This window comes from Dendrobates tinctorius, unplaced genomic scaffold, assembly GCF_039654945.1.
Source record: "Dendrobates tinctorius isolate UK_male_01 unplaced genomic scaffold, ASM3965494v1 ptg000029l, whole genome shotgun sequence".
NCBI classification, from domain to species: Eukaryota; Metazoa; Chordata; class Amphibia; order Anura; family Dendrobatidae; genus Dendrobates; species Dendrobates tinctorius.
In genome coordinates this window covers 42942065-42966893 of record NW_027361697.1, presented here as the reverse complement: position 1 = coordinate 42966893, position 24829 = coordinate 42942065, and the positions used below count along the sequence as shown (strand labels likewise).

The window sequence follows — 24829 nt, the reverse complement described above, 5'->3', positions numbered from 1 at the left end:
CGTGCACGCCCTTTTATAGCCCCTGTGACACCACACAAAGCAAGCCAATCACTTGCATTCCCTTCTCAAAGATGGTGACCGCTGCCCATGTCATCGCGTTGCCCACAGTGTGTCTTCCATCTTTGGCTGAAAAAGGGCGCTGGAAGCATCATTTGAAACACGACTTTGGCGCTCAGGTCGCAGACCTCGTGGCCGACCTCACGCTATGGTCGGGTTTCGTTTCATGAAACCCGAATTTAGCGAAAGTCGGCAGCTTATGAATTTGAACGACCCGTTTCGCTCAACTTTAGTCAGGAGTCTACTTGAGCATCTTCCGCTGAGAATGGAGTATCGTGTTCCCTTTTCTGCTCCAATGACCTTACAAGATCTTGTTTGGGTTTATGTTATCTACCAGATGTGCCATATCTGATAAGCACACATCTGATAATTTTAGAATTGAACCAATTAATTCTACAATACTTCAGATATATATCCTTTATTATCAGGGGTGGATTAAGGGTAGCCAGGGCCCGGGGCAGTTCAGACTCTGTGGGCCCCCCTCGTCACGTGACGGGGTCACGAATCATAGAGCCACACTCTACATAGAGAATAATGGGGCCTCCAGCACCGACCTCCACCCGCAGAGCCACACTCTACATAGAGAATAATGGGGCCTCCAGCACCGACCTCCACCCGCAGAGCCGCACTCCACATAGAGAATAATGGAGCCTCCAGCACCGACCTCCACCCGCAGAGCCGCACTCCACATAGAGAATAATGGAGCCTCCAGCACCGACCTCCACCCGCAGAGCCGCACTCCACATAGAGAATAATGGGGCCTCCAGCACCGACCTCCACCCGCAGAGCCGCACTCCACATAGAGAATAATGGGGCCTCCAGCACCGACCTCCACCCGCAGAGCCGCACTCCACATAGAGAATAATGGAGCCTCCAGCACCGACCTCCACCCGCAGAGCTGCACTCCACATAGAGAATAATGGAGCCTCCAGCACCTACCTCCACCCGCAGAGCCGCACTCCACATAGAGAATAATGGAGCCTCCAGCACCGACCTCCACCCGCAGAGCCCCACTCTACATAGAGAATAATGGGGCCTCCAGCACCGACCTCCACCCGCAGAGCCGCACTCCACATACAGAATAATGGAGCCTCCAGCACCGACCTCCACCCGCAGAGCCACACTCCACATAGAGAATAATGGGGCCTCCAGCACCGACCTCCACCCGCAGAGCCCCACTCTACATAGAGAATAATGGGGCCTCCAGCACCGACCTCCACCTGCAGAGCCCCACTCTACATAGAGAATAATGGGGCCTCCAGCACCGACCTCCACCCGCAGAGCCACACTCTACATAGAGAATAATGGGGCCTCCAGCACCGACCTCCACCCGCAGAGCCGCACTCCACATAGAGAATAATGGAGCCTCCAGCACCGACCTCCACCCGCAGAGCCCCACTCTACATAGAGAATAATGGGGCCTCCAGCACCGACCTCCACCCGCAGAGCCGCACTCCACATACAGAATAATGGAGCCTCCAGCACCGACCTCCACCCGCAGAGCCCCACTCTACATAGAGAATAATGGGGCCTCCAGCACCGACCTCCACCTGCAGAGCCCCACTCTACATAGAGAATAATGGGGCCTCCAGCACCGACCTCCACCCGCAGAGCCACACTCTACATAGAGAATAATGGGGCCTCCAGCACCGACCTCCACCCGCAGAGCCACACTCCACATAGAGAATAATGGAGCCTCCAGCACCGACCTCCACCCGCAGAGCCACACTCCACATAGAGAATAATGGGGCCTCCAGCACCGACCTCCACCCGCAGAGCCACACTCCACATAGAGAATAATGGAGCCTCCAGCACCGACCTCCACCCGCAGAGCCTCACTCCACATAGAGAATAATGGGGCCTCCAGCACCGACCTCCACCCGCAGAGCCGCACTCCACATAGAGAATAATGGAGCCTCCAGCACCGACCTCCACCTTCAGAGCCACACTCCACAGAGAATAATGGAGCCTCCGGCACCGACCTCCACCCGCAGAGCCACACTCCACAAAGAGAATAATGGGGCCTCCAGCACCGACCTCCACCCGCAGAGCCACACTCCACATAGAGAATAATGGAGCCTCCGGCACCGACCTCCACCCGCAAAGCCACACTCCACATAGAGAATAATGGAGCCTCCAGCACTGACCTCCACCCGCAGAGCCGCACTCCACATAGAGAATAATGGAGTCTCCAGCACCGACCTCCACCTGCAGAGCCACACTCCACATAGAGAAAAATGGAGCCTCCAGCACCAACCTCCACCCACAGAGCCCCACTCCACATAGAGAATAATGGAGCCTCCAGCACCGACCTCCACCTGCAGAGCCGCACTCCACATAGAGAATAATGGAGCCTCCAGCACCGACCTCCACCCGCAGAGCCGCACTCCACATAGAGAATAATGGGACCTCCAGCACCGACCTCCACCCGCAGAGCCGCACTCCACATAGAGGATAATGGGGCCTCCAGCACCGACCTCCACCCGCAGAGCCTCACTCCACATAGAGAATAATGGAGCCTCCAGCACCGACCTCCACCTGCAGAGCCCCACTCTACATTGAGAATAATGGGGCCTCCAGCACCGACCTTCACCTGCAGAGCCCCACTCTACATAGAGAATAATGGGGCCTCCAGCACCGACCTCCACCCGCAGAGCCACACTCTACATAGAGAATAATGGAGCCTCCAGCACCGACCTCCACCTGCAGAGCCGCACTCCACATAGAGAATAATGGAGCCTCCAGCACCGACCTCCACCCGCAGAGCCGCACTCCACATAGAGAATAATGGGACGTCCAGCACCGACCTCCACCCGCAGAGCCGCACTCCACATAGAGGATAATGGGGCCTCCAGCACCGACCTCCACCCGCAGAGCCTCACTCCACATAGAGAATAATGGAGCCTCCAGCACCGACCTCCACCTGCAGAGCCCCACTCTACATAGAGAATAATGGGGCCTCCAGCACCGACCTCCACCCGCAGAGCCGCACTCCACATAAAGAATAATGGAGCCTCCAGCACCGACCTCCACCCGCAGAGCCACACTCCACATAGAGAATAATGGGGCCTCCAGCACCGACCTCCACCCGCAGAGCCCCACTCTACATAGAGAATAATGGGGCCTCCAGCACCGACCTCCACCTGCAGAGCCCCACTCTACATAGAGAATAATGGGGCCTCCAGCACCGACCTCCACCTGCAGAGCCCCACTCTACATAGAGAATAATGGGGCCTCCAGCACCGACCTCCAGCCGCAGAGCCACACTCTACATAGAGAATAATGGGGCCTCCAGCACCGACCTCCACCCGCAGAGCCACACTCCACATAGAGAATAATGGAGCCTCCAGCACCGACCTCCACCCGCAGAGCCACACTCCACATAGAGAATAATGGAGCCTCCAGCACCGACCTCCACCCGCAGAGCCACACTCCACATAGAGAATAATGGAGCCTCCAGCACCGACCTCCACCCGCAGAGCCACACTCCACATAGAGAATAATGGGGCCTCCAGCACCGACCTCCACCCGCATAGCCGCACTCCACATAGAGAATAATGGAGCCTCCAGCACCGACCTCCACCTTCAGAGCCACACTCCACAGAGAATAATGGAGCCTCCGGCACCGACCTCCACCCGCAGAGCCACACTCCACATAGAGAATAATGGGGCCTCCAGCACCGACCTCCACCCGCAGAGCCACACTCCACATAGAGAATAATGGGGCCTCCAGCACCGACCTCCACCCGCAGAGCCGCACTCCACATAGAGAATAATGGAGCCTCCAGCACCGACCTCCACCTTCAGAGCCACACTCCACAGAGAATAATGGAGCCTCCGGCACCGACCTCCACCCGCAGAGCCACACTCCACATAGAGAATAATGGGGCCTCCAGCACCGACCTCCACCCGCAGAGCCGCACTCCACATAGAGAATAATGGGACCTCCAGCACCGACCTCCACCCGCAGAGCCGCACTCCACATAGAGGATAATGGGGCCTCCAGCACCGACCTCCACCCGCAGAGCCTCACTCCACATAGAGAATAATGGAGCCTCCAGCACTGACCTCCTCCCGCAGAGCCGCACTCCACATAGAGAATAATGGGGCCTCCAGCACCGACCTCCACCCGCAGAGCCACACTCCACATAGAGAATAATGGAGCCTCCAGCACCGACCTCCACCCGCAGAGCCGCACTCCACATAGATGGCTGCTCTCAGTGCTCTGTGCTGTGCGCACAGGACCTGTGATGAGGTCACAGGAGGGGAGGAGACAGGGGTCACATGATCGGGGGCCCTGACACCTTACCTCCTGTGATCTCATCACAAGCCTTTGCACGCTACTTGTAGATGCTGCTGGTAGCAGAGCCCATAATGCCGCCCCCACGGTCACTCACTTTTAGGTGGGGAGAAGATGGAGTGCCATTGCAGCAGCCAGCAGGAATGTGGTGGGGGCCCCCTTAGAAGCTCTTGTGGTGGGGCCCCGGGGCTGAAGCCCCGCCTGCCCTGCCTATAATCCGGCCCTGCGTGGTGGCGGATTATAATGGGGCAATTTACTGGCCTGGGCTGTGGGCCCCTTAACCCCACTGGGCCCGGGGCAACTGCCCAAATTGACCTCATTATAATCCGCCACTGTTTATTATTACTGCAGCATCAAATTTGGTAATTATACACATTGGTCATTAAGGGGCATTCCGATGATGGGATGTTTTAGCACATTTATCTTATTAGATACATTTAGGAGCATAAATAGCCATCCATTTATTGAAAACTAGCCTGAGGATCCACATACAGTGGTTTGCAAAAGTATTCAATTCCTTGGCATTTTTCATGTTTTGCTACCTCGCAACCAGGAATTTCACTTTTATGTTTTTGCTTTTTCTAGGGTTCATGAAAACAACATTCCTACAACTGTGAATATTTGGTTTTCTTTTTATTATGAAGCAAGCAACAAATAGGACAAAATAACTGAAAACTTCAGTGAGCATAACTATTCGCCCCCCCTAAAGTCAGTACTTTGTAGAACCTCCTTTTGCTGCAATTACATCTTCAAGTCACTTTGGATAAGTCTCCATGAGCTGTCCACATCTTGACAATGGGAGTTTTGCCCGTTCCTCAAGGCAAAAATTCTCCAGCTCATTCAAGTTAGATGGTTTCCTCTGGTGAACTGCAATCTTCAAGTCTGACCACAGATTCTCAATTGGATTAAGATATGGGCTTTGACTAGGCCACTCCAAAATATTTGCACATTTCCTCTTAAACTACTCGTGTGTTGCTTTTGCAGCATGTTTTAGGGTCATTGTCTTGTTGGAAGGTGAACTGACAGACTGAAACAGGTTTTACTCAAGACTATCCCTGTATTTTGCACCATCCATTTCTCCCTCGGCTCCAACCATTTTCCCTGTCCCTGCTGTCAAAAAACATCCCCACAACATGATGCTTCCAAACCATGTTTCACTGTGGGGATGGTGTTCTTAGGATGATGCATTGTGTTGGTTTGGCACCAGACATTAGCGTTTACCTTGGTGGCCAAAAAGTTCAATTTTGGTCTCATCTGACCACAGCACCTTCCACCCTACATCTGGAGAGTCTCTGACATTCTTTTGGAAAGCTCAAAACATACAATTTTTGTGTGTAAGTAAAGGCTTTTTTTTGCCCACTCTTCCATAGTGGCCACCTCTATGGAGTGTACGGCTTATTGTGGTCGTATGGACAGATACTCCAGTCTCTGCTTGGGAACTCTTGCTCTCCTTGGTCTCAGTGCTGCCTCTCTGATTAATTCCTTCCTTTTAGAACTAGAGAAAAAAGGAGCAAAATGATGAAATGCAAAAATATATAAATTTTATTAAATATGATACAAAGTGCATAAAGTCATAATGAAGTGCCAATTGATAAGCAGATGAACACACTCCTGGCAGCCCCCTCAACCATCCAAGATGGAAAAAGATACCTTCATATATATATATATAGTATAGGCTTCATACTAGTAAATAAGGACCCAGAATATATGTCACCCTACAAAGTATCAAGCGCCATGTGGCCAGATCTAATCTTAATCACATCCCCGAAGCTGGCTCAAATAAGGGAGGGAGACATGTTGTATCCTGAGGTTAAGTAAGCATACAATAAGTACTAGGCAGAAAAAAATTCGCCAATCAAGATTTAAAGTGTGTCCCGGTAAAGGAACTTACCAGAGGGTGCAAGAGGAAGAGGAGCGCCTGGCAGTGACCCCCGACGTGCGTTTCGCAGCTCAAAAAGGCTGCTTTGTCAAGGAGTCTCCTTAACCTCAGGATACATGTCTCCCTCCCTTATTTGAACCAGGTTCGGGGATGTCATTAAGATTAGATCTGGCCACATGGCGCTTGATACTTTGTAGGGTGACATATATTCTGGGTGCTTATTTACTAGTATGAAGCCTATACTATATATATGAGGCTATCTTTTTCCATCTTGGATGGTTGAGGGGGCTGCCGGGAGTGTGTTCATCTGCTTATCAATTGGCACTTCATTATGACTTTATGCACTTTGTATCATATTTAATAAAATTTATTTATTTTTGTATTTCATCATTTTGCTCCTTTTTTCTCTGGTTCTAAATTCATTGTTGGAGCAGATGTGGCCTGTGCCAAAGGTGAACAAACTGTTTTGGCATCACCTCTTGGCATTGTAGCAGCCTATTTTGGATTCCTTCCTTGCCCGAGCTGAAAGTTTTGGTGGGCGGCCCTTTCTTGGCAGGTTTGTTGTGGTACCATGTTCTTTCCATTTGATGATAATAGATTTGATGGTGCTCCAGGGGATCATCAGAGATTGGGATATTTTTTATAACTAAACCCTGACTTGTACTTCTCAACAACTTTGTCCTTGACTTGTTTTGAGATCTCCTTGGTCTTCATGGTGTTATTTGGTTAGTAGTGCCTCTCGCTTGACCGTGTTGCAGCCTCTGTGGCCTTTCAGAAAAGATGTGTATACTGTATATTGAGAAACCGTATGACACTTTTATCGCACTCAGGTGGACTTCCTTTCACTAAGCATTTGACTTATGAAGGTAATTGCTTGCACCAGAAATTTTTATGGGCTTCATAATAACAGTGGCAAATACATATGCACACGCCAAATTTTATTTATTTGATCCCATAAATTAAATTTTTGCCTACATTTTTCAACCAACGTAGACTATTTAGTGCTGATGCATCACACACAAATTGAATTGCAACTATATTTAAACACAGGTTGTAAAGTAACAAAATGAGTAAAAAGCCAAGGGGGTAAATACTTCCGCAAGCCACTGTATTTTAGAAATTAGCAGGAGTCTCGTCTTGTGATTGACATGCCAAGAGATGTTCGTGTTGAAATACCCTTGTATTACATACAGACATTGTACAAAAGAAGACACATACAGAAATGATATACACCAATGCACTATAGATTACTGGCTTTATTTGCAGTTTTTTTTTCATGTTTCTAATAACAATAAAAGAATTGCTGGATATAAAAGATAATTGTTATTTTATATTCCTCAAACTCCTCCTGATTGTGCCTGCTGCTTCTGCTTCATTCATTTGATGTCTTTGGGTTTTCTCATCTATCACATTGCTCATCTGCTTCGTGTTTCAGTCTTGTGGTCCCTCCCATCGCTTACATTTTTAGATCATCAAACATTGACCTCCTCCATTTGTACTGTATCTGACTATATTCTCTAGAAAACAGAATCGCTGACGCTCATTCCCTGTGATGAGTTTTGGCTACTGATTTTCCGAATTTTTGCTCGAATTGATGGTGTAATTTACGCAGCTATTCAAGTGGGGAAGGTCCATTCACCATTTTATATTAACCACTGCATGAGATCATGTCAGATAACTTGACTCCATGCTTACATTACAAATTGGATGTAAGGGCTTACAATTAAAGTCTGGTATCACCATTTTTATGCTGTTTTGGGGAAAATGTTCACCACAATATCAACTATGTGGTTTACAACCAAAGAGGAACAATAAATATCCATATTTGCCAACTTATTTCATTAAATATGAGTCTTTATGCAGGTCCTTGTGTGAGGGGAAAGAAAAGAAGAGCTCTACTGAACACTTTACTAGCAATGAGGTGACGTTTATTAATGCCAGACAAAATTAAGTAAAGGAAATATGCACTTTAGGGTTGGTACTCTATCCAATCACCTACACACCCTAAGGGTGCCATATTTCTTCAAATATTCATGGTGACATGTGACGCGCAACACCAGCTCAGGATGAGTCACGATACAAAAACAATTGATACAAAAGTCAAGTTGCACATAAGTCGCAATCGAGTGACACGTTGCATGGGACTTGCTTTGAAATCTATGCTTAGTTGGTCGCTTGATACTTGTGACCAAAGACAGAACATTTAACACATTTGGAAACATTTGTGACTCAGTCGCAACGTGACAACATAGGAAATCAATACATCCAATGTTGCAGTGTATCGCTGCAATATCAGTGTCATGTGACACATGTCGCTGTGTAGGAGAAAACACCGTGTGCACAACTGTGGTGGTGCCGAGATAGGTTCCCAAACCGTATATAGTAAAATGAAAACCTGCCAGGTTCCCAAACCGTATATAGTAAAATGAAAACCTGCCAGGTTTTCATTTTACATGTCGCTGTGTAGTCCTAGCCTTGAAAAAATCAAAGACATCTTCTAGGCAACATGATTTCACTCACTGCCCATCTCTATATGTCCAGAAATCATATTCTCTTTTACGATCCGATATATACCACCTCAGGTGTAACATACTGCATACCTTTATACATAAAAGCGGTAGACTAAAGTTATATATTCTACAGTAACACAGTCCCTTGAGGATCATGGCTAATAAGGTGATGTAACACAGTCTCTTACAGCAGATATTGAGAATTAAGGCTACTAAAAGGTGATGTAGCCCAGTTGCTTACAGCAGATCTTGAGGATCATGGCTAATAAAGTGATGTAACACAGTCTCTTACAACAGATCTTGAGGATCATGTCTAATAAAGTGATGTAACCCAGGCCCTTACAGCAGATCTTGAGGATCAAGGCTAATAAAGTGATGTAACCCAGGCCCTTACAGCAGATCTTGAGGATCAAGGCTAATAAAGTGATATAACCCAGGCCCTTACAGCAAATCTTGAGGATCAAGGCTAATAAGGTGATGTAACACAGTCTCTTACAGCAGATCTTGAGGATCATGGCTAATAAAGTGATGTAACCCAGGCCCTTACAGCAGATCTTGAGGATCAAAGCTAATAAAGTGATGTTAGCCAGGTCCTCACAGCAGATCTTGAGGATCAAAGCTAATAAAGTGATGTAACCCAGGCCCTTACAACAGATCTTGAGGATCAAGGCTAATAAGGTGATGTAACACAGTCTCTTACAGCAGATCCTGAGGATCAAGGCTAATAAAGTAAGGTAACCCAGTCCCTTACAGCAGATCTTGAGGATCAAGGCTAATAAGGTGATGTAACACAGTCTCTTACAGCAGCTCTTGAGGATCATGGCTAATAAGGTGATGTAACACAGTCTCTTACAGCAGATCTTGAGGATCAAGGCTAATAAAGTAATGTAACCCAGTCCCTTACAGCAGATCTTGAGGATCAAGGCTAATAAGGTGATGTAACACAGTCTCTTCTTACAGCAGCTCATGAGGATCAAGGCTAATAAAGTAATGTAACCCAGTCCCTTACAGCAGCTCTTGAGGATCATGGCTAATAGAGTGATGTAACCCAGGCCCTTACAGCAGATCTTGAGGATCAAAGCTAATAAAGTGATGTAACCCAGGCCCTTACAACAGATCTTGAGGATCAAGGTTAATAAGGTGATGTAACACAGTCTCTTACAGCAGATACTGAGGATCAAGGCTAATAAAGTAATGTAACCCAGTCCCTTACAACAGATCTTGAGGATCAAGGCTAATAAGGTGATGTAACACAGTCTCTTACAGCAGATCCTGAGGATCAAGGCTAATAAAGTAAGGTAACCCAGTCCCTTACAGCAGATCTTGAGGATCAATGCTAATAAGGTGATGTAACACAGTCTCTTACAGCAGCTCTTGAGGATCATGGCTAATAAGGTGATGCAACCCAGTCCCTTACAGCAGATCTTGAGAATCATGGCTAAGTGATGTAACCCTGTCCCTTATAGTAGATCTTGAGGATCAAGGCTAATAAGGTGTTGTAACCCTGTCCCTTACAGCAGATCTTGAGGATCAAGGCTAATAAGGTGATGCAACCCAGTCCCTTACAGCAGATCTTGAGGATCAAGGCTAATAAGGTGATGTAACACAGTCTCTTCTTACAGCAGCTCATGAGGATCAAGGCTAATAAAGTAATGTAACCCAGTCCCTTACAGCAGCTCTTGAGGATCATGGCTAATAAAGTGATGTAACCCAGGCCCTTACAGCAGATCTTGAGGATCAAAGCTAATAAAGTGATGTAACCCAGGCCCTTACAACAGATCTTGAGGATCAAGGCTAATAAGGTGATGTAACACAGTCTCTTACAGCAGATACTGAGGATCAAGGCTAATAAAGTAATGTAACCCAGTCCCTTACAGCAGATCTTGAGGATCAAGGCTAATAAGGTGATGTAACACAGTCTCTTACAGCAGATCTTGAGGATCATGGCTAATAAAGTAATGTAACCCAGTCCCTTACAGCAGATCTTGAGGATCAAGGCTAATAAAGTGATGTAACACAGTCTCTTACAGCAGATATTGAGGATTAAGGCTGCTAAGGTGATGTAGCCCAGTCCCTTACAACAGATCTTGAGTATCAAGGCTAATAAGATGATGTAGCGCTGTCCCTTACAGGAGATCTTGAGAATCATGGCTAAGTGATGTCACCCTGTCCCTTACAGCGAATCTTGAGGATCAAGGCTAATAAGGTGATGCAACCCAGTCCCTTACAGCAGATCTTGAGGATCAAGGCTAATAAGGTGATGTAACACAGTCTCTTCTTACAGCAGATCTTGAGGATCAAGGCTAATAAAGTAATGTAACCCAGTCCCTTACAGCAGATCTTGAGGATCAAGGCTAATAAAGTGATGTAACACAGTCTCTTACAGCAGATATTGAGGATTAAGGCTACTAAGGTGATGTAGCCCAGTCCCTTACAACAGATCTTGAGTATCAAGGCTAATAAGATGATGTAGCGCTGTCCCTTACAGGAGATCTTGAGAATCATGGCTAAGTGATGTCACCCTGTCCCTTACAGCGAATCTTGAGGATCAAGGCTAATAAGGTGATGCAACCCAGTCCCTTACAGCAGATCTTGAGGATCAAGGCTAATAAGGTGATGTAACACAGTCTCTTCTTACAGCAGATCTTGAGGATCAAGGCTAATAAAGTAATGTAACCCAGTCCCTTACAGCAGATCTTGAGGATCAAGGCTAATAAAGTGATGTAACACAGTCTCTTACAGCAGATATTGAGGATTAAGGCTACTAAGGTGATGTAGCCCAGTCCCTTACAACAGATCTTGAGTATCAAGGCTAATAAGATGATGTAGTGCTGTCCCTTACAGCAGATCTTGAGAATCATGGCTAAGTGATGTAACCCTGTCCCTTATAGTAGATCTTGAGGATCAAGGCTAATAAGGTGTTGTAACCCTGTCCCTTACAGCAGATCTTGAGGATCAAGGCTAATAAGGTGATGCAACCCAGTCCCTTACAGCAGATCTTGAGAATCATGGCTAAGTGATGTAACCCTGTCCCTTATAGTAGATCTTGAGGATCAAGGCTAATAAGGTGTTGTAACCCTGTCCCTTACAGCAGATCTTGAGGACCAAGGCTAATAAGGTGATGTAACCCAGTCCCTTTTACAGCAGATCTTGAGGATCATGACTAATAATAAGATGATGTAACTCAGTCCTTCACAACAGATTTTGAGGATCATGGCCAATAAGGTGATGTAATCCAGTCCCTTACAGCAGATCTTGAGTATCATAGCTAATAAAGTGATGTAATCCACTACCTTACAGCAGATCTTGAAGATCAAGGCTAATAAGGTGATATAACCCAGTCCCTTAACCACAGTCTGCAGGAGCTGCTCTCAGAGATTGATATGCTGCAGCAAAAGTACAGTAGAAATGCTAGTTAAATTCTGTACCAAGTTATAGCATAGCTGAACAATACGGTGATATATTGGTTATTAAAGCACCACTCCAGTATTTTTTTATTTCAGCGCTGGAGTGATGCCATTAATCTAAGTTCCCTGACTCTAGTTTTTATTAGCTGCTGCCTTCAGTGCTTTCCAGTGCCACCTAGGTTCTGCTATGCCATCATGAGACCACAACTTCTGACTGACCATAAGTCAGGGGTAATGGTCATAAGCTCTCAATGCCAGTTTGAGAGCCTTGTTCTGGCCATCTTCTGGCTCTCATAGACTTACATAGAGTTGTTACTTCCACCCTGCAAACACTGGAGCAATCTGGCAGGTTACAACCTGCAGAAGACGAATGGGGGCTGTGCTGAGAATAGATGAAGATGGCAGCTGGTAAGTACAATACTAGAGGCATAGAGCTTAGATTAGCAGCACCACTCCAGCGGTAAAATAGAAACAAATGCTTTAAACCAGCGCATAGTAAGAATAACTTTTTCAGAAGGACTATAGATAAAGTTATTAAAAGATTATTCCCAAGATAAGTTATGTCCTATCAAGCAGATAAGGTATATCTTGATTACTGGAAATCTGACCACTGGACAGTCAACAATCCTGAGAACAGAGCTCTGAAACTTGAAAACAAGTCTCTGGAACCCAAGAACAAGGCTCTCGAACTCAGGAACAGGGGCTCTGCAAAGCCTCATCTTGAATGGAGTGCAGTTGGGTATGCTCAACTTTGGCTCCATTCATTGCCTCTACTAGAGGTGGAGAACTGTCCTTGGCTTTCTCTGACCACCCCATAGAAACTGTATAGAGTGGAAGTCAAGCATGCGCACCTCTGCTGCATTTATAAGGCTATGTGGAGCCCTATGCTCGGGTTCAAGAGGCCTGTTTTTGGGATTGTGAGAGGTCCCAGTGATCAGACTCATAGCCATTAGTAAGTTATTCTCTATCCTAAGGATTAGAGATATCTTCATATCTTGCGGATACCTTTTAAGGGTAGAAAAAGTCATGTCCATATAGGAGGGGAAATGTAAACCTTGAATTGTCCTAATTTTAGAGAAACTAAATTCCTTTCCATTTCTATGTGACAATCGGAATAAATCCTTAGATCAATAACCTATCTAATATGTATCTAACACAGTTATGTGATCACTCTCCGGCTACCACTTCTTTCTGCTTGATAGCTGACGTGAGACAGTAGCTGGGGACTAAAAAAAAGTCAGTTTTTATGACTCCACTATCCAGTGCGAAACACTTTTGATTTTTTTTATGCGTCTCAGGGAAAATGGGGCCAAAAAAAACACAGCTTCATTTTAAAGTAATGAGTTGGCAAATGTGTGAGCGGTGGCTGGCTTTCTTCCAATATTGCAGCCTGATAGCTTTGACAGAGAGTTGTCTTTTTGTACTTTATTGGGTGGTTATTCGTGTGACGACTTCATCCTCAATGAAACTGACCCTACTGACATGGCGTCTTTGCCAGCTGTGGGATATAGATTGTTCTTTGAGAGTACTACTTTCAGAAATGAGTTAGAATATTGTTTTCCCCCTTCACCAACTGCAAATTGAGTTGTATTTTAAATACTGTCACTATTACTAATGGGTCACCTGTTTTGTAATATAATGTATATTAGTGGATAGAAAAAACAGAATTCTCTGTGGGTTCTGGATTACGGCTGAAGTATTTCCTATTTCTTACTCTACCTATATTAGTTTAACTGAGTGCCTGTCAAAAGTTCTATTACTACCATGGGGACTAGTTATTGAACTGCAGTAGTACCACCCTTGGTGATACCTAAGGCAACTCTGTTATACTTCAGCATGATGTTCTGTCTGAAAATACTTCAGTCAGCACTAGTTAATTTTAATGAATCCCCTCTAAGTTTCAGTATCACAACATCATGCTGACATCTAGCACCATACCCCTCACATGGTCCTTACCAAGCATGCCTTCTCTTTCTTTCTTCCTCTCTCTCTTTCTCCCCCCACTTCCTTCCTCACAAGATTGCTTTTGCTACGGGCACTCCAACCGCTGCACTTACATCGAGATTGTACACACGGCGGTCTGCGTGGGCTGCAGACACAACACTCGTGGTCAGCATTGTGAGAAGTGCAAGAGAGGCTTCCACAGAAATGGGTCTGCCAAACTGGATGATGTAAATGTATGCATAGGTTAGTTTGCTAATGCTCTTTGTGCTCTACAAATCACACATGCATGGTTGGGGATAAGGACAGCAGGGTAAAACAAAGAGTTTCCAAAATTTCTTCATTGTTTTTGAAATTTTTTGTTATGTCCATCACAAAGCAGTTTGGAGAATCAGATTGTTGTATGACATTACTTCTCCATGTTTCACAAAATTACGGTGTAATAAACTCTTTTGCTACTTAAGATAATATTTGGGCACGGATATTTTGGCCAAATAGTTTTTTATGTCGTATTATGCAATTTAAATATCAATACAATTAATAACAAGTAGGGTGCACATAGTAATCATAGTCCATTCAATCTATGATGGCCAGTACAGTCTTCTTTAAGATAGTTTTTTGAGAGTGTGTCCAATGCTTGGGCATAACTATAGGGGGTGCAGCAGTTGCAGTTGCACTTGGGCTTTATAGCTTAGGGGGCCCCAAAGGTCCTTTAGGCCAACACGATAAAAACAAGAGGCCTTTTGCATGCTCATGCTACAGCAGTCTTGCTAGAGTACGATGCTCCAAATTCATTAAGAGGCATAAATTAATCAACTCAGTGGATCTTCTGAGTGACATCCACCTCCATGTGCGTCCCCAGAAATGCTGTACCAGTCAGGGACTGAAGTAGCATTTTTGGTATACAAAATGCCAGCACTATTAATGAATTGGACGGACAGGTGTGGCCATGCCCAGTCCTGCCTCAGCTTTTCGTCATCTCTGCCCCATGAAGATGATTCAACCTGATGTGAAAACAACAAAAGTCACAACCTTTTTGTGCAACTCCATGTTGTGCAAAAAATGGATGACTTTTCAAAGCTTTTCCGATTGTTTTCTGGAGTAAAAGATTTATTGAATCAGCCCCTAATACTTTTAAAGACCTATGATAGTTGGGAACCCTGTTTTATATTTTGTATTGGGGCCCACAGACTTCAAGTTACACCACTGGTCAAATTGCGCTTGTACCATGGCACCCTAAGTATACTTCATGGGCCTGTATATCTGCCGCAACAGACCAAACATGTACTGTGTGTGCTAAATGCCGTAAATCCTATTTCTTAATCCTGGAAAAATCTTTCATTTACACATTTTTATTACATTCTCTTCATGAAGAGTAACCACTAGAAACAGAACATAGGCTTCTACTAGAGATGAGGGAATCAATTTGTAGGCATCTGGTCCAGTAGTCCATACTGTAAATTGCCTTATACCCACCAGAATCCTTGGCTCTTCATCTGATTACTGGGCCTGGTGCAATGTCTTGTATGGTAACGATGATGTCGTGATGGACCTAAAAATCAAAAGAGGCACCGGGGAATTCAGTAGGTTTGGAGTTGGTTTGCAGAACTCCTACCAATTGATTTGTTCATCTCTAGTTCCTTCAACAGTGTTACACCAGGGGCATGGATTGTGGTTTAGCAATAAGTAATGACCCTCATATTGTTATGTATGATTATTATGTAATTTTCTACATTTTTTTATCTGGGTAAAAGTGCACCGTGATATGTTACAGTAAATGTGAATTATTTCTTGTGGTCCTATTGTGTATCGAAGCCCCATCTTCGTAGATCAAAATGACAACATTTCTTCTCTTTCATAACATTTACTGAAGCTCATCTTGGTAGGAATAATCATCATTTCTATGAATCGAGTTTGGAAGCTAAGGATTGACTGCATGTAATTCCGCTTATTTTAGCCTAAGATGGTGCTGAGATTTCCAGCTGAGAGAGGAGGAGAGAGAGCCGATTCATTTAGAATCCGAATGATGTGTACGTACATGACTACTGCCGAGACTACATATTGTGAAGACATGAGTGTAATTCCTAAATACAACAAGTGCATTTATTTTATAGGAGGTTGTTTTCAAACCTTATTAAAGGAAATTGTATTCAGGTGGAGTGATTTAAGAAAAATTGGTGTCATGGGTCAACATTTTGTTGCCTGCCGGAAATATTCAGGAGGTAAAGGGTAGGCAATTATAGGCAAACAGAATTTAGAATTAAACACATGCATCATGTTGTGTTTTACTGGAAATGTAGAAACTATATTTTAAAGGATCATTCCAGTAATTTGTTTTATTTTCCGTGTACTGGTTTCCATGCATGTGAGTGTACTTAGTGTAACATGCTATCCAGCCACCGTCTTCTCCTGGTATCAGCCCTGCTTTGCTCATCTCCAGCACTATGTCATCGAATTAATGACATGCCGAATCACACAGCAATTATAAGGTCACTTTTTGAATGTTCTCATTGTAACTCCACAGTAATAGTCTTTATAGCCTCCAATAGATTTATAGGTTGTGACTGCCACTCTACACAGTGATCCAGCAGGTTATAGAGGTGATTACATGGCCAGCAGAGTGGGGCGGATACCAGGAGAAGACGAAAGTCAGTGAGTATGTCACTACACTTAATATATGATAGCTAGGACATGGTAAAAAGAAAAAAATCACTGGGTTCCCCATTAAAAGGTTGTCCATGACTTTAACATTGATGGCCTATCCTTGGGATAGGTCATCAATGTCTGATTGGTAGGTGTTATGAATGAGTCACCGTAGGAGGCAAAAGCAGAAATACAAGCTAAGTCCAGAAAACCAGAGAAGTTGGCAACTATCAGATTGCAGACCCCTGAACCTATCAACACAACTAGCAGTAGCCGTGGGGGGTTCCTACGAAGCCCTAGACCCCTCGATCACAGCCGGAGAATTACATAGGCCTAAAGAAAGAAAGGGGAAATCTAAACTGCCCCAGAGCAGACCCCAAAGCAATAGGCAGCCCCCAACATATAATGACGGTGAAGCAAGATGAAAATACTAACACAGACAGAAAGATAGACTGAGCAAAGACGGGGCCCACAACTATCTAGATAGGAAAGGACAGGAAGGCTGCTGTCTGCAATCTGCAAAAAACCCTATCAAAGACATAAGCAAACAAGCTGATATGAAAAAGGCCCTGAAGCAGCTAGGCTTCAAAAACTAAATCAGCACTCAGGTATTTTCAGAAGACAGAGCTAAATGAATTCAGCACACCCCAGCAGGGAATGGCAGAAATCCAGAAAAACAAAGCAAAACAAAGTCAAAGCACAAAAGCAAAAGGCCGAGCAGCAAACTTAGCTTTAGAGGAGCAGGAATTCAGACTGGTCTCCAAGGATCCCACAGAGAAATCACCCGCAGGGCAGAAGGGCGTCGGCAGCCTTATATCCAGTCCGTAACTCCACTCAGCCAGTCATCATCATCAGCCTCAGGTGTTTGATAATCAGGCTCACTACCTTTCTTTACCAGAAGAGGGAGTTCCTCGGGCATCAGTAATGAAGGGGAAAATGAACTCACAACAGGTAGGGATGTGACACTTTGCTCCCTCACCGATCAGCTCTTCTCAGTGTTGACGGCGGCTGGAACTGCTCAGTTTCAGCGTTACATCTCAGCTCTGTTCAAGTCAATAGGGGGCAGATGTGCAGTACCCTGCCGCAGCCACTATTTATGATGATGGAGCCATGCTGTTCAGCTTCATAACTGAGCAGTTCCTGCCATCATCAACACCAAGAACAGCTGAGTCCCGGGTGTCACACCCCCACTGATCAGACATTGATGACCTATCCTAAGGATAAGCCATCACTGTTAAGGTCATGGACAACCCCCTTTAAGTGAAACCTCAACTCATTTAATTTGGTTTGCGTATGAATTTTGGTTCTGATGATGACTCGGTATGTCTACTGTGAATTACCATTCATTGAATATACAGTCATTCCATTTTAGGTCGGACTCGTTGTGCATAGCATACAGTTAAATGCTGCATTACAGGTTCTGTGTTTTCTACAGTACATATTTTGTGCTTTTTGAAGACATTTCTCCTGAGGTTCTCACCTCCACCAAACAAGACAGACATGTTACAGTTACTAATTCCTCTCCATAGACTTAATTAATGCTTCTCATTCTAATGATCATTACCAGACTGCCCACCTCTGCTGTAACTTGACTCAAAAGATGCGAGCGCCTGTCCAATCAAACTAACAGCAAAAGCAAGAGGAAGATGAATACAAACCTTTATCACACCTTTGAGAGAAGTGAAGGAGCTAGAAATGGGACGAGACTCTTCATCTTAATTAGGATGAGCGACTTCCATTGTGAGAGAAAAATAGACGCTTGATTCGCAGAATGTCTGTAGGCAAGAGCTAAAACCTGCATAATGCAAATCCAACTAACATGGACTTTGTTACAGCTAAAATGCATTTACCAATTGACGAATGGACGGATGCCCAGTAATTAGTATATTGAGGCACCAGCAAAGATCATTCTTTATACCATCACGGAATAAATATTATTGACAAGGAATCTGTCACCAGGTTGTTGTTACCCCATCTGATAGCACAATAAAGTATGGGCAGATACCCTGATTCCATCGGCATATCACTTACTAGGCTGCTTGCTGCAATTTTGATAAAATCTCAGTTTTATCTTCTGCAGATCTAGCAGTTCTCTGAATACAGAGCTCTCTATATCCCCGCCCACATCACTGATTGGCAGCTTTCTGTGTACACTGTGGATAGGCAGAAAGCTGCCAATCAGTGATGGGGGCAGAGTTATAGAGAGCTCATGAATATAGAGGACTACATGGCAGCAGGTTTTCTAGTACCCTAGTGATAATCTCCTGCTGATAAAACAGTGATTTTATTAAACCTACACTAAGCTGCCCAGTAAGTGACAAATTACTAGAATAAGGGTCTTTGTCTCTATGTTATACTTCTCTCAGATTAGATGGCAAAAACCCGGTGACTGTTTCCTTTAATTACATAATATATAACATTTAGATTTGGAGGAGCCTCAAAGCTTCCATCACTTTTGAAGGCCAAGCTTAGGTTAGCATGCATCAGCTTTCTCAGAGAACTGAGCCCTTAAAAAACTGAACCTTGCTTAGAGCCACCATGTGCAACACACTTGTTATTGAAATTGTACATCATTAATATCATCTACATCTATTGACTGTATTCATTGAGAATCCCTCAAATTAAATTTTTTTTTAAAATAATGCTGCGTTATGATTGGTTTCCAGAGCATAAGAGCAGGATGCAGTGTTATTGTGATCATCATGCAGTATTCCAAGTGACTAATGCGGCTCTACAATTCCATGTCTTGAGTAAATTAATTATATTGTATATCCCTACCATATGCTGGGTGCATCTATATTATCTAAAGCGTCTTAAATTTGGGACCCTCTAGATAGACTCTGTTCACATGTCCAGCTTCTAATAGATCAAGTATGAAACAAATGGACCCTTTACAAACTGAGCAAAAACTGATACAAAATGAAATACAGAGGGCCCGATTCATGTTCACCAGTGGCGTAACTACAAAGTTAAGGGCCCCGGTGCAAACTTTCAAGTGGGACCCCCCCATGCGAAAATACATGCACATCTCCGCTCCGTACACCTCGTACACACACGGCTCTGCTCCGTACACCTCGTGCACACGCGGCTCCTCTCCGTACATCTTGTATTTGTGCTGCTCCGTTCCGTACACCTCGTACACACATGGCTCTGCTCTGTACACCTTGTACACATGCGGCTCCGCTCCGTACACCTCATACACACACAGCTCTGCTCTGTACACCTCGTACACATACGGCTACGCTCCACACACCTTGTACACACATGGCTCCGCTCACCTCGCACACACATGGCTCCGCTCACCTCGTACACACACGGCTGCGCTCCATACACCTCGTACACACACGGCTGCGCTCCATACACCTCGTACACACACGGCTCCGCTCCATACACCTTGTACACACACGGCTCCGCTCTGTACACCTCGTACACACTCATCTCCGCTCCATACACCTCGTACACACATGGCTCTGCTCCATACACACATGGCTCTGCTCCGTACACACATGGCTCTGCTCCGTACACACATGGTTGTGCTCCGTACACCTCGTACACATACGGCTCCGCTCCATACACCTTGTACACACATGACTCCACTCCGTACACCTCGTACACACACGGCTCTGCTCCGTACACCCACGCTTCCACTCACCTCATACACACACTGTATAGTACAAGTTATTTTTATATGGTTTCAATCAGTTTAATATAATATACACTGAGATGAGTAAGCTTTAGGCTGTGTGCCCACGTAGCGATTTTTAAGCGTTTTTGCCGCGATTTTCGGCGCGAAAACGTTTAAAAATCGTGTACAGAACGCCCCCCATGCATTCCTATGGCATTCCGCACATGCTGTGCTAATGCTGCGTTTTTGTCCGCGGCGGAATCGCATCGCGGAAAAAATCGCAGCATGCTCATTCTTTTGTGCGGAATCGCAAAGAATTGCCGCGATTCCGCACCCATAGGAATGCATGAGAACCGCTTACTTCCCGCATGTGGCTATGCCCACCATGCGGGAAGTTAAGCGTCTCATGTGCTGTTGGTACCCACGGTGTGGAGGAGAGGAGACTGTCCTCCAGGCCCTGGGTACCATACCCCTGTAAAAAAAAGAATAAAAAATAAAAAATCGGGGTATATTTACCTTCCGGCGTCCCGCGCTGCATTCCCGACCTAAGCGTTCCCAGTAATGCCTTGCGGCAAGGCCCTGTAATGACGTAGTCTCGCGTGACTCTAGCGGTCTCGCGAGATCGCTATAGCAACGCGAGACTACGTCATCACAGGTCTCGCTAGGCATTACTGGGAACGCTGTGGCCCGGGAATGCATCGCGGGACGCCGGTAGGTAAATATACCCCGATTTTTTATTTTTTTTAGCATTTCAACATTCTATCTTTTACTACTGATGCCGCATAGGCGGCCTCAATAATAAAAACCTGGTCACACTTGTCAAACACTATGTTTGACGAGTGTGACCAACCTGTCAATCACTTTCCAAGCGATGCTTCAAATCGCTTGGAAAGTGCTTGAATATCGCACGCGAAAATCGAGGCAAAATCGCGATCATAATCGCGGTAAAATCGCGGTGAAATCGCGCGGAAAAAAACGCGCGATTTCTGGGAAGGAGTCTGGTTTTTAGTGAGCGTTTTAAAACGCTACGTGGGCACATAGCCTAAAGGTCACTGAAACTTACTTAAGATAAAGGAATGTAAATTACTGGTCATTTGTTTATCCATCAACAAAGGACCATTGATATTCAAGGCAACTACCTTAATTAGATTGGGTGTGTTAACTTTCCCCATGGATGTTATCTTGTGCTCCGAAGCCCCTCCTCCAGCTTGCTGTATTTCTGCCATATGGCACACATGAGGCCCCCTCTAGCTTCCTGTATTTATATACTGGTTAAAACAGGTATTGAGGGGATTTGCTTACAGCCAATGGACAATAGACTTGTGACATCATTCCCCACATGGTGGGGCTGGACACACCTAGTAGCTGGACATATTAAAAGAACTAGGACACATGTTCTTGGGCTCTCTTGGCTCCTGGAGGATGACTGGTCGACGTCTAGCTGAATAATGTAACGTATGAATAATGCTTGTTTCTGATTAATGCATATGTATTTATAGTTTTATACTGTTTATTAATTGATCTTATCACTTATTAAGTAAATCAATTTAGTAAATTCAGTTCTTGTGTGAGCATTTTCTTATTCATCACAATCCATTGGAACCCTTACAATACACACACGACTGCGCTTCATACACCTCGTACACACACAGCTCCGCTCCATACACCTCGCACACACATGGCTCCACTCCATACACCTCATACACACACGGCTCTGCTCCATACACCTCGTACATACATGGCTCCTATTACCTCGTACACACACAGCTCAGCTCCATACACCTTGTACACACACAGCTCTGCTCCATACACCTCGTACACACATGGCTCTGCTCCATACACCTCGTACACACATGGCTCTGCTCCATACGCCTGGTACACACACGGCTCCACTCACCTCATACACACACGGCTGCACTCAGTACACCTCGTACACACACGGCTCTGCTCCGTACACCTTGTACACACACGGCTCTGCTCCGTACACCTCGTACACACATGACTCCACTCTATACCCCTCGTACACACACGGCTCCGCTTCGTACACCTCGTACACACCCGGCTCTGCTCCGTACACCTCGTACACACACTGCTTCGCTCTGTACACCTCATACACACACAACTCTGCTACATCCACCCTGTAAACCCCTCCAGATCCCACACAGAAACTTTACCTCATCCAGCACCATGACAACTAGCACAGCAGAGTCCTGCAGACAATGAGGCCCCTGATCATGTGACCCCTGACTCCTCTCCTCCTGTGACCTCATCACAGGTCCTGTGCGCACAGAAAAGAACAGCCTAGGACGTCATTGCAGGCTGTGGGGGCTGCGGTGGGTCTATCTGGGAGGGTGAGGATGAGGTGCATGGGGGGGCGTGGCGGCTCAGTGCAGTGCAGGAAGAATAGACTCCCAGGCGGGACGCAGAGGGGTCAAAAACGGGACTCTCCCATGAGAATCGGGATAGTTGGGAGATATCATGGTCTGACCTGCCGGGCCCCTGACCACCCCCGGACCCACGCAGTGGCGACTGCTGCGACCGTGGTAGTTACGCCCCTGATGTTCACGCCGGCCCTGATGACGGGCGTGCTGGAGTCAGATGCTCCCGATTCATGAAGAGGTGCACGCCTCTTCATGAATCTGGAGCGTTTGTCGAGTGACATGTGTCTCCGTGCAGTATGCCTGAAATCTCACTCCAGAAGCTGATGTGTGGAGGGAACAGCACAGCTCGTTATGAATTAGACAAGCCATGGAATCCCAGCCCCACCGTGCCCCAGGTCTACCCATTTCATCAGAACTAACAGAAAATGGACCCTAAACGGTGCAAAATGTAGGCATAACTCCAAGTTGCACCTAAATTTTGTGAATTTTCAAAGCTTTTAAGTCACAATCCTGATATGAAAGCTTTAATGAATCAAGTCAAAGTTTCCATTTTTGAACGGATCCATCTTCAGGAAAAGACATCCATTTAAAAGTGGACACTTTGGTCTTGATTTTGCACCCCTTTTTGTTTCCTTTGTAATGGATCCATTCTTACTAGGGATGTCACTGATCAAAAAGATTGTGCAGACTACATTTTTCCTCCAACTAAAATGGATAGCAGCTGGAAAGGAGGTAAGAAGAAGACTTTTTATGACACTTCTATTACTATTCACAGAATGGGTGGTCCTACACCGGAACATTCTATTTCAATTCTGTTATCCCAAAATAGATCCAAAAATGGAATTGACTACAGGATATTTCAATATTATTAGCTCTTGTGGTAGACCATTCCACAGTCGGACTGATCTAATTGTAAAGAATCCTTTCCTGTTTAGCTGCCGGAATCTCATTTCCTCCACACATAATATGATTAATAAACTTAGCTATTTAAAAGCGAACGTCATCTATAAATGCTGTAGGGATTCGCTCTGGTAGGTAATGGCAGGGCGGCAGTAACGAGGCAACACAAAGGCATAAACTCCAGTTTCAGTGGTTTAATATCACTTAGTAACCAGCCGGTTAACAGAACATAAGGAAAAAACCATACACATACTCCAGCTTGGAGAACCACTGGTCCCAGACTCACCCCTTGCATGGGACGTGCTTAACTAAGCGGCTGCCAGGTCCTGCGGCATCTGCCAGGTGCCATTCCCGGGGTTCTTCTGAGTCTTTCTGCTACAGTCCTGCAGCATGGGGATCCTGTATATAAGTTTCAGGCTGAGTCCAGCCGAGTTCCTGTAGCTTCCAGAAACACACACACTGTGGCAGTTACCAACCTTCATTACATAGGGCCCAACCCCTCCTACCAGTGGGATAGACATCACATGAGCTGATCACGTGACCCTGACATCATCGCAGGTCCTGTCTTTATGTAAAAACCCAGCCAAACATTAATCTGCTGGGAGAAACATATCTCCCATCCAGTAAAAAACACCCTTTGCTGTACCACAATGCAGAGATAAAATTAGATTGTTGGAGGCCGCAGACAAAAAATATTAGTGAGGGCCTTCATCTGACCATTGGGACGTAGACCTCCTTGGCCTGAAAACAGAAGTGGTGTCCACATATGCTCTCTCCACTAAGGTATATGGAATTCTGAGTCATTTGCTCACTTAGTATAAATGACTCGCTAAAGAATATCTTCAGCGTTATAAAGTACCAGCTAACTAGATGAGATATTCGACGTGTAACCAAAATTGTCTAAGCAAAAATGTGGTGTAGTTTGTAAGGTTTTTATGACAATTCTCTGTGAATTTCACCTTATGGAATGTATAAAGTGAAATTTGCAGGATATCCACAAAAATCTCTGCATGTTACATACCGGTATGTGGATTTTGTCTCTAATCATAAACTTTCAAATTAAATTTCAAAAAGGAAAACCACTCCTATACATGTTCACTCCTTCTCAACTACATAGGACCACTAAACGGCCTTCAAGGAGAACTGGAATCCCCTCAGGTCACCTGGATGTAATAGGGCAGGTACC

The 24829-nt window shown here is 45.4% G+C and overlaps 1 protein-coding gene across 7 annotated transcripts in view; it reads left to right on the top strand.

Annotated features, from left to right (window-relative positions):
• The window catches only part of NTNG1 (netrin G1), a 623318-nt gene that overhangs the window by 506976 nt on the left and 91513 nt on the right, over positions 1–24829 (top strand). For 3 of the 7 annotated variants that reach the window (XM_073571673.1, XM_073571675.1, XM_073571672.1), the window contains one exon: positions 14173–14340. The exons of the other annotated variants lie outside the window; for them this stretch is intronic. In XM_073571673.1, the coding sequence (XP_073427774.1) occupies positions 14173–14340 (168 nt within the window). The remainder of the gene's footprint in view (positions 1–14172; positions 14341–24829) is intronic. 7 annotated transcript variants of the gene reach the window in all.